Source organism: Pomacea canaliculata, linkage group LG12 (assembly GCF_003073045.1).
Source record: "Pomacea canaliculata isolate SZHN2017 linkage group LG12, ASM307304v1, whole genome shotgun sequence".
Lineage (NCBI taxonomy): Eukaryota > Metazoa > Mollusca > Gastropoda > Architaenioglossa > Ampullariidae > Pomacea > Pomacea canaliculata.
Genome location: NC_037601.1, coordinates 18,892,079 through 18,903,206, shown reverse-complemented (window position 1 = coordinate 18,903,206; position 11,128 = coordinate 18,892,079). Strand labels below are relative to the sequence as shown.

Here is an 11,128-nt window from a genome sequence, read left to right as displayed (position 1 = left end):
AACTTTTAGTAGCTGGACCGCGGAGGTCACCGGAAGTAAAATGTTGAGTCGACATGACCATGCTGGGTCGTCAGTGCTGTGGTAGCTGATGTATCTTGACAGAAAGAAACACAAGTTTCTTGATCAAAATTAGTTTTTTTACTGTTCCTTGTATATTGAATTTTATAGTTTGTTCAGCAAGGATGTTTACTGGTAGAATTTTTGGTATTTGTTTGGCTCGCACGTCTACTTGGTCTCGACTTTGTGGAAAAGCAGACGACGTGACGAAATTCTATAAAGGTATTTCGATGCAATGTGATGTTTCTAATAATCAGAATTCGCTGCTCTAACAAATATTTGATCGTGTACCTTAACCTTTGGGGACACTTCTATTTGCAACAGGATGTCGGTAACGACGATATTTTGCTCAGTTTTCACATTCACTTTTGTTTTTGTCTTAATGGAGCATCGACAAAGTGAAACCTGTTGGATCTAGTATTTGATCATCTCAGTTTTCGCTTGAAAACTGCCTTCTTTAGAATTCTTTATAGTTCTTGCTCCTGGTGATGTCCAGTTGCAACAGAAGAAAACCCCATTGGTGCCTGTTATACAAAATCTTGTTGGAAGGAGCCGGTCATCTCTTGATCAAATTATAGTTGTTACTACTAGTCAAAACCCATCCAGGAAAACAGATTTTAAGTCTGTTTTTCAAATATTTGTTTTGAGATCAATTTCTTCAAGACAAAGGAAACATAAACATGGGTGTTTAAAGCTGGGGGAATGGCCATGCCAAAAAAGAACAGTGAGGCTAGACAAGATAGGTTGGGAAAAATGCATAGTATGTTTATGCTGCAAATAATTGGTACATTCAAATGGTGTATTGTAAAAAGTTGATGTAATTGAGTATATTTTTACAGAATGGTCATTTAATTTTGCTTTTCACAGGTTGTGTACATAAAAGTTTCTACCACAAATGGCAGATACCACTCTCACATTATCAGCAACACCTAACTACCAAACACAGGAATCTACATTTCGTCAATTGTGATACAGCCTTTTGTTCTCAGTTAGTTCCTGCATGGACATCTGATATTCAAAGAGTATTCTACAGCACAGAAAGCAGTTCAACAAAACAAAATGAAAAACAGCAGACAGAGGCTGCTGGCCCAGCAGACACTGAGCAAAAGTTATCAATTTTTCAGCGATTTAAAAAGACGTACAAGGAGCATGGGAAAGTTCTGATTGGTGTTCATCTCATCACATCCACGATATGGTTTGGTTCCTTCTACTTATCAGTCAGATGGTATGTACTAAATCAGCTGTGAACATCCTATCTCAGTCCTGACATACTGAAATGTTAATAACCAAACAGCTGGACTTGCAGTTATTTTGAATATTTTTTACTCAAAAAATGTACTGACCTAGGGAAGGAACTGCTGCATTCAAAAGTGAAGTAAATTTCTGTAGTTACATATCCTGAAATTTATTACTTTTATGATATCAGAATTGAGTTAGGCACTATTTTAATTTTTAAATTAAACCCTTTATTATGAATGCATGCAGGTCTCTTGTATACAAGGCTGGAACTAATGGTGGGGAGCTATAAGTTACAAAACCTGAGCTACTTTTATAACGGCCTTTCCAAGTATCATTGGAGAATATTTCTTAATATCAAACACATCAAGGTGACCAATGATATTGATTCGCTAAAGAACATTTTAGGGATAAAAGTTTTAAGAAATACTTGATATTTATTAAAAAATGCATAAGAAAATTTTTTTTCTCAGGACAATTAAGAATGTAAATACCTGGATTTTTTTATGTGCAGAATGTATTTCTCAGTGATCAGTGTGTTTGAAATGAAAACAAATGGGTCTTTTTTTTTTTCAGTGGCATCGATGTAGTGCCATGCATGGAGTCTATGGGGTGCAGTGAAGGCTTCATCAAAAAGTTTCATACTGGAGGCCTGGGAGACTTAGCCATAGCTTACTTAATGTACAAGATAGCAACACCTTTACGTTACACTGTCACCATTGCAGGAACAAACTTTGCTATTCGATATCTGCGGCGCATTGGTCGCATGCCACCAAAGTCGCAGGAAGATTCTTTACGAGAATTATACAAGGAAGGGAAGAATCGTCTTCGAACATCCACTCTACGTTTGGACCGCCTTGAACGTATTAAAGCTGCACGAGGAAAGAAGAAACAAGAACTTTTAAAGAAGCTTAAAAATGAAAAAAAAAGTCCCATTGTACTGGCAAATGTATTAGAAATGTATTGGCTAACAAGTTTGGACTGCTTGACATTTTGTCTTTTCTCCCAAAAGCACTTGGTTTCCTGTGACCGTCACATACAACTTTGCCAGATTTGATCAGGTGTTGGATGACATTTGCCTGCTCATTTATAAAGGGCCTTTAAGACTTAGGCTTGCAGTTTTTGAGCTAGAGTATTTATAATTTCAGCAGGATGGGCAAGACATGACTTACACTTTGTGTCAGCCATACTGACAGGAACACTTAATCTTTGACATTGTTGCTAAACTCTTATGGGTTAGTATTGCTAAACTGCTGGTGTACATAACTGTGTGTGTTGTGTAGATTCAGATTATTTTCTATGCACGATATGAGATACAGTTACCTTTTTCCCAGCGTGTATTTTAGTACCAAATGCTACCATAGGTAAAATTGATGTTCTAAAGATAGGCCATGCTGTGTATGTTAGGTTGTGTGTGCTTGACATCTGAAAGGATATAAAACTTTGTTTCCACAATGTATTTAGTCTTTGCCAGAAATATTTAAAAAAAACAAGCAAAGAAATTCTGTGGCTTTAGTTTTGTTTTTTTTGGTGGGGAGAAGAAAGGGGAAAGAGTTCAGATTTGAGATCGTGCGTGGGCATTTTCCTTGATCTTCGAGTGTATTCTTGCAAAATGTAACATTCACTGACTTGGCCATTAGTGAGGTGTTGTCAGCTGACAGACATGAAAACATGTAACTTGTTTCCCAACTCTCTTCTATCCCTTCATCAAAGTTTTCTCAAAGGGAAAATAAGAATGGAGAAAAGAACAAGTCTTCAAAAGTTCTCCTTCAGTTTTATTTTGTCCTTATATCAACAATGCTCTACATGCTGACAACAGATGTTCTATGTACATAACACTCTAAAGATGTATTCGCAGCAGAATGGTACCAATGGCCTAGAGCACAATTAAGACAAAAATATAAATACCAACGATGAATTGCTTGAGTGTCTAAGATTTTAGACATCTATAGGTCTGGTTTTGAAACAAATGAGTTTAATCAGCGTAAGATTTGTGAAATTACGCACATGAAAAACAATGGTTAATAGACATCAAACTTGTCCCCACAGACAATGGGTACATGAAAAGTATAGAGGGTAACAAATCAGAAACAAGATACTTTTTCAGTCAGAAATGTCTCCATTTCTTACAGATTTAACAAAAAGAATTTGATGCTACTTTTCTATAAGGGTGTTTTTTTTTTTTTTTTGCAAACCCTTCAAAGAAAGATTAAAACCTTTTTTTTGGATTGGTGGTGGGGGGTAAATTTTAAAGGTACATGCTATTTGAAAATACAAGTATTCTCAACTTAAAAGTTTGATTTTGGTACAATTTCCTTCCTGTGTGCTACTGACAAAAACTGGAGTTCAAACAGACATAACGTAAGTCTGACAACATTTTAAAGTATGAAAATACTCAGCTACGAGATCTTCCAACTTGATCACATGTCTGGCTATTAAAGTCAGATCTCTTTATCCAAGATACTCAAGATGTCCTTGCTGGGTACATATCAAAGAAACAATGACCTCCAAAAAATGGGAAAACAGATGGTATTCAGCTTAAACATCCTATTTTTTAAAAACAGACTACAATCCATAAAGATCTGTTTCATAAATGTAAACAAAACCTGTTTCTAAACAACTGCCAACTTAACTGAGAAAATTGGAGTATTTTGTATGATGCTATCAGCTGATCATCTTTTCCACAAAGAGTGTAAAATTTGCTGACAGACTGGTTCAGAAATGAGTCCATTCATTAAGAAGCAGTGCCACATGGCACTAAAATATGCGGGAAAACTTCTACACACAAAAGCTTTTTGATCCAAGAAATTTGATTCTGTAAAACCCTACTTTTCACATCACAACCATCGACAACTTTGTGGGGTTTTTTTTTTTTTTGAGTATCACAGTCAGGAAGAAGTGGAACAATTTTGTACCCCATCACTGTTGAAAGCATTCAAAATTTTGGAATACTCATATCAGCTGACATGAGATGATAAATCATTTACTGGAAGCTTATACGATCAATGAAAACATGTCCGTAGTGAGTTTATAGTAAAAATAAACCTGAGAGGTATTAACCCTCAATCATGGTATTTACTTTTTAACAATAACTGTCATCTTTTTGTATTTTAAAAAACCCATTAATCTGAGATTTCTGCTTAATAAGTTAAACTTTTATTCCTGTGAACTGCCTCTGAAAATATTACAGATTTCAGGACAGCCTTGTATAAGCTACAATTGCAAGCAATAAAGTTAAAATGCAGTTCCCATGGCTACAAGGTGATATTCACTGCGCTCTTTAGTAGAGATACTGGTAACTCCTAAACCATGCACAAAAAACGTGTGATGACTTTCAAATTATTCCTCTTCCCATGCTAAATTTGTGAAAAGACTTTGGATATGTCCAAAAGCATAACTCGACTGACTAGGGAGTTCCAATTACAGTCACCATTATTGCACAATATTACTCTCTGCCTATCTGATGACTTCATATTGACTCAAAAGCTAATTCTTGTAGGGAAACTAACACTTTATACAGCTTAAGTAAAAATTTGCATTCCCAGTAGAATAAATAATGGTAAATGCTAAAGTAACCGCACCCACCCCTACCAAAGAAAACAATAAACAATGCAGCACTACTATTAGTTGGTACATGTTTGACTTGAAGAGCAGTTAAAGTATCCTCACAGAGCGAGTGACATCACGACAGCTTTCTGTGCAAGATGATGTTAGTTTAAATAATGCTAATGAACACTCAAAGAACTTGAGATGGGTAATGTGATGCTAACATTTGTCTGAAACAACAAGGCAGGTGACTAACAACACCTCTCTCTTTGTGATCAACTGACAACGTAAGCTGGGCAATGTGATGCCGAAGCCTTTTTGGTTTCATGTGAAAAGACTGAGGTGGCACCAGCTGCCCTCCTTCTGTTGAAGGTGCAACAAGTGATGTATCATAGATCAACATTTGTTCAAATCAACATGTTAATGTATTAAATTAGACCGCTTTATTCAAGAAGTCATACATGATCTGAGATTAGCTGATCATTTTGTTCAGTTTTATCTTTTTGCAACACAGATAATGTCCTCTTGCAATACTTTGTCCGGTAACTAAACGTGATGATGTAAGAGTACCCCCAGAGGCTATCAGGCCTCAGATTAGTTGACCATTTTGTTCAGCTTTTTGAAGCACAGATAGTATCTTCTGGTAACTAAATAAACGTGATGATGTAAGAGTATTTACACCCAGAGGCTGTAAGGTCTGCTCTCACTGTAAACTATGAAAAGCAAATTCATCTGCACAATTTATCCACTAAACTGTGTGTTTCCCACAACATACCCTCTCTAATATTTAAAAATAATTATTTTCTTGAACTTTTCAGAACTTCCCTGAACCATGCTTAATTTTCCAATGACCCAGTTCATTTTAGGTACGGTTATGAACCAAGACAAAGTATCCTGCAACATATGGGATGGATTTTATCACAGAATGCAGGCATAAACATAAAATCCCCTCAGCACGTTTGTAGTACTTCATGTCAAATTATTCTTGGTTTAATGAGTTCAGTACAGAGTAACAATTAGCAAATCTGTGGTCTTCCAAAGTCTTGCACATCAACTATTTTACAATAATTTCTCCACATTCACCTCTCATTTCCAAGTCAATGAAATATGTAAACATTCAACCTTTCTCTTTTCATTATTCCAGATTCTTTGGGTTGAGACTAAGAAAACCATTCTAAGCAAATGTTCTTTAGTATTCTCACAAGCAAAGAAGAGAATGGGATGGCCAGAGGAAATCAACAAAAATAGTATCCTATCATTTTAAAATTAAAAAAAATATACTGTTTTCATAAACTCGTAAAAAGAAGTTAATCCATCTACAAAGGCTTGTTTGAAACAGATAAACAGACAACACTACAATTAAGGCATTTCCCAAAAAGAATCAGCAGAGAGTATACCCCATACCTGTTTTATTAAAATTTGAAATGACCTTGGCAATATCTGCTGTTGGTCTGTTGACAAAAAAGTCATAAGGTAAGCCTGAATTCATATTCATTTTATTGGCTCACTCAGATAAGACATGAAAATCTATACAAATTTAGTAACATCAGCCATTATTCTGTTGTAAAATGAAAAGACTTCTGAGCAGCACAAACACATGAGTTTGTAGAATGACTCACTGTAAAGAATATACCTATCCACAGTTTCTCACATTAAAAAAAAAAAATTAACAGCAAATCCCAACACTTCTTGCAATACCTGCAATGGCTAATGCTAGCCTTTACAAGAGGTTGAATCAGCGGAACCTTCCACTTCTATTGCTGACTACTAAAGAAACACCTATGCAAACTTCTGATACAATATGGCCTCTTTCACACTTAATCACATGCACACCAGTTGTCGGACGTCAACGTTTGAACAAATTCCATGTCAAATTATAGGTCATTTCAAACCAATTAAACATCCAAGTTACTATAAACTTGTCAGAAATTTATGTACTAGACACTCTTCTGGGAAAATCTTAAATGAAAAATCTGTGATATGATGGGACAGGCAATAAATAACAATTTTTGAAATCCTTCGTTTGTATGTTTCCATAAAAATTGAAATGTTCCAGTTTTAAGGAAGATGCTAAAACAAAATTTTCTGTCTGAGATTGTAAAAAATTATGCAGCCCCAAGATTCACAAGATTTAGTTTACCATATGCTGTCCATTAGAAAGCAACATCATATAGGTAGATAGACGATAGATCTTATCTGGTCTCATGATGGCTATGTTAAGGATTTCAGATTTCCTTTTAAAACAAAATGAATGAAAAAGAAATTTCGAAAAATCTAAATGATGACCAGCCATTGTGGTTTAAACTCAAATAGAACAAGCTCTGAAAAAAAGCGAACTTAATTTTAGAGAAACCTTTTTATTTTTGCAAACTTCTGGAAACCCCATAAAATTTTGATTATAAACATTTGGTTTCCTGTAATAGGACTGGAGATATTTAGTTGTATAAAATGGCTGCAATACACTATAAGAAAATGTCAGATCATACACATGATGGCATGTCAGAATGTGAACAATGAACATCATGTTGTATGTGTGGCAACTTGTGTGCGTGCACTTGCGTCAATGAGCATGCATGTTCTATGAGAGTTAGCTGAGCTGTTGGGTTGACACTGTATCACTGATTCAAAGAACATAAAACACAAAACAGTACCGAAAATCACAGAAAATGAGAAACAGTATCTGACCATTATTTCTGCACTACTGAACAACTCTGCACTGCAACTATTCCAACTTTATGAATATCCAATGTTGAGAGATTGTTTGCACTGACGTCTAGCCTCATTCCCTTATAACATCCATGAGTTATAAGAAAACAAGTTGGCACTCCCACATCACAGGAAAATTAATAGCAACATGGATCCATGAAAAGTTCTGATTTGTATCACATTTCATGCACTACATTCCATGAAGACTGGCACACAATACACTTTATTTACAATGCCATAGTCAGCTAGATTTTTCTCAGTGTCTCATATTCGCAAAACACATTCCTGCATTCCACTTGTGCTGATCATCTTGTTTCTCTGTTCTTTCGACAATTTCTCCACTTCTAAACCACTCAAAATAAAAAGAAAATACAGAGATGTTCGTGCACACAGACACATATACACTCATGTCTACACAGACATTTACACAAGCAGCTTGCCACTATTATACACACCTTTCACACACACACACATCTGATGAGGTATGCACATCCCCCACACATCATTGCACAAATAAAGAAATCTTTAAGTTCAGAAATCAAGAAAGTTGCCAAAGAGAAATACATGTACAAACAGACTTTACAGTTCAAACCACTTGCCCTCCTAAACAAAAGCCCTTTACAAAACGTCTTTGGAGAAAAAAACCACAATAAAAGAGGAGGGGGGAAGATGTGACAAAGCTAACTTCTTTGCTGATCTGGAATTTTCGTCAAAACATTTATTGCAGAGACATGACAACCGGCTTCTTCCATGAAGTCATCACTGTGGTCAAAACTCCTAAAAGTTTGATGGTAACGATGTATGCGATGACCCTGTGGGTGATGAGAGACCAGATGAGACCTGTGAGACAGATGAAGCAGATGTAAGTTTGTAACATAGCCAGAGAAGTTTTGCTGGCCCGTAGAATCTCCATGATCATGCCCTTGCAGTCACAGCAGATACTCATAAGTGGTCCACAGTTCTTAGCCTGGTCACCTGCTGCAGTGCTCAGGGCACTTACAGAAGCATTTTTGCTCGGAAGGTTCACTGACTGGGAGCGCTGAAGAGGTCGCTTTCCCTTCTGTTGATCCAGCACAGAGGTTTTGGTGCGCTTGGAGGATGTTCGGCCTTTGGATAAGACATCTGTTGAGGAACTTGTTCTGTTGACAGGACAAGTAAAGAAACAAGTATCAGATATTGAAAACAATGCCCCAGTTTGTACCACACAGCTGCCTATTATGACATTTCAAATCCTTATTGCAGTGTCTGTGGTTTTTTGTTCATCATTTAGCAATTTTATAGCTAAAATTCCAGTTAACCTGCTGTTTCCACAAAAGCTTATTTAAACAGCATTAACTTTAAAAACCTCTGAAAACTTCGCACATACACACATATTTCTGAGAACAAGCTGTTTTGGTATTTTATAAAAACTTGCAGAAAGGTAACAAGCAAAAAATGTCCACTCACTTGACGTAGTTCTGTATCAGCTCCTGAGCTTCTTTGGTAAATGGCATGGGACTGAAGAGTGTAAACTGGGATATTTTTGAAATGCTCTGTAGGGACATGCATCTGTAAAACACAGGGAAGAAAACTCGTCATTTTGCCAAACCCACCACATGTGCCCAGTTAAGTGAAAAAATTACATGTAAGCACTCTGACAGACAATGATACTGCTGTCAAATATGTTCATCCCATAAGTGCACTTTGTGCAGCACGATCAACAGAAGATCATCTTACCAGTGCACCTGTCATTTGAAACCCTCAATGATGATATCCTTGTACACCCTGAAATGCTACCGCATGACTATGTCCTAGGCAATGTCAAACTATTAAATCATAGATCCAGATCACACCGTAACACATGCCAGTCATGGAATGAAGATTAAGGACAAAGATGTTAGGCTGAACAGTGTCACTGTTAACAATAAAAGTGAGATCACTATGTAACAGTAGGTGAACATTTTTTTCTTTTACTGCTGCGCTGATTTATTAATGAAATGAGAAATCCACATTTTTCAGGAAGTCTATGTTGCCCTCAATGCACTTTTAATGTGGAAAATGTTGAGTTTCCCCACACTCTTGTCTTTGTCTTTAGCTCCACTTGACTTGATCCTGTTACAGGTTTGTCGCTAAGTATTGGTGTTGTATTATTTGCTCGAGAGAACGAAACTGTGAATAATGTAAATGAGGGTACCAATGAAACCTGATGGAACTAAACATAAGGACACAAATGGAGAACTGTCAACACTTATAGAACCCTGCCTAGTCACAAAGTCAATTCTTTCTTATCTTCATCACTTAAATACAGCTTTAGGTGACTGCCATAGAAACAAAATAATCATGTAAACTTTAAGATGCTTGATTCTAAATTCTGAAAAGTAGTGTATGCACAGTGAGATGAGAGTGTAGAATTGAGTGCATTCAATGAGGGACTGACTAGAAATGGCATATGACTGAACCAACTGTATAAAATAAACATGAATGTGCCGTAATATTCACCACTAAGATACTTAAAGTCAAAGGTGCACTTGCTGAAAGCTGTCCATCAACTAGAACAGGTGGGTCATACCTAAAGCAACACTCAAACCAAGCTAGAACCTGAAATACCCTACACAGTAGTGAGGTGGCTAGGTATGACTGATCAATCATGTCAAAGACTGCTGACTGGTCTAACAAGGCGAGTACTGATGCCTGCTCCTTATTCAGCAAACAGAAAATATCATTTTAACCTTCGGCAAGGCCATTTTCAGACTGGAAAGTAAGGTGGTAATCTCAATAAAGCCGAGGAATGTGATTATGACACTAACAGTTGTTTTAGGGCAACTTTCTCTAGCACTTCAGAGATGGATGTTTTTAAACCTGGATGGTAATCATTTTTTTCAAATCATTCACATCAATAGATTAATGTAGAAAGGAAACCCACAGTTTAGAGTTAGGGACTGTCCCTGCAATGTCTCCCCTCTTCCTGCTATGTTCATCTGTCAGCTCTGTTGTGGGTTTGGACAAGAACTGTTGCGTTCATCCTAAATACCAGCCACTTTACAAACAAAACAATAATAGAAGAGCTGAGGTAGTTGGCCAGACAGAGACACAGCAGGAAGAGGAGAAGACATCGTAGTACATTTTGCTGCTGAGTAAATCTGTTCTTGGACAAGTGGATGACATTTTCATCAGGCAAATTCAGCATGATGCCTATATACCATGGTGCAGACTTGGCAGGATGAAACAGCCGACAAATACAAGGTACATGCGTGATACCAGTTGAAATCATGCTATAAGGAAAGTGTCAACAGAAAAAGAAAAGAGAAACAGCAGAAATGGAAGTAAATAGCAAACACGACATTTGGAGCACTCACCTTCCGCATGCATTTGCTACAAACGGTGCGCTTGCAAAACTTGCACTTTGTCCCCCACTCCCCAAAAAGGGTGAAGCGCGTTGTCTTACAAGTAAAACACACCTGCCACAAAAGAAATACCATTGTTTGCCTATGTTTATACACCATTCACTGCTGACGTATCTACAAATAATAGTATTACAGCCATATGCACATGCCCTTCACTTGCACATTCTAAGAAAACACGACATTAATTACATTTTTCTCAA

The 11,128-nt window shown here is 36.8% G+C and overlaps 2 protein-coding genes across 16 annotated transcripts in view; one reads left to right on the top strand and one right to left on the bottom strand.

Annotated features, from left to right (window-relative positions):
• Nucleotides 1–17: 17 nt before the first annotated feature.
• On the top strand, nt 18–2,795 carry LOC112576479 (uncharacterized protein C18orf19 homolog A-like). Its single transcript, XM_025258937.1, has 3 exons — nt 18–279; nt 925–1,282; nt 1,870–2,795. The coding sequence occupies exons 1-3, from the start codon at nt 183–185 to the stop codon at nt 2,348–2,350; spliced, it is 936 nt and encodes a 311-aa protein (XP_025114722.1). The 5' UTR covers nt 18–182; the 3' UTR covers nt 2,351–2,795.
• A 5,576-nt stretch (nt 2,796–8,371) lies between these two features.
• The window catches only part of LOC112576476 (protein spire homolog 1-like), a 67,670-nt gene continuing 64,913 nt past the window's right edge, over nt 8,372–11,128 (bottom strand). For all 15 annotated transcript variants that reach the window (XM_025258928.1, XM_025258920.1, XM_025258923.1 and 12 more), the window contains 3 exons: nt 10,881–10,982; nt 8,992–9,093; nt 8,372–8,684 (listed from right to left, as the gene is read on the bottom strand). In XM_025258928.1, the coding sequence (XP_025114713.1) occupies nt 8,517–8,684; nt 8,992–9,093; nt 10,881–10,982 (372 nt within the window). In that variant the 3' untranslated portion in view covers nt 8,372–8,516. The remainder of the gene's footprint in view (nt 8,685–8,991; nt 9,094–10,880; nt 10,983–11,128) is intronic.

Coding starts and splice junctions, on each gene's coding strand:
- LOC112576479 (XM_025258937.1), top strand. CDS start 183: ATGTTTACTGGTAGAATTTTTGGTATTTGTTTGGCTCGCACGTCTACT. Junction 280..924: donor CGTGACGAAATTCTATAAAG/GTATTTCGATGC, acceptor TGCTTTTCACAG/GTTGTGTACATAAAAGTTTC. Junction 1,283..1,869: donor TTCTACTTATCAGTCAGATG/GTATGTACTAAA, acceptor TTTTTTTTTCAG/TGGCATCGATGTAGTGCCAT.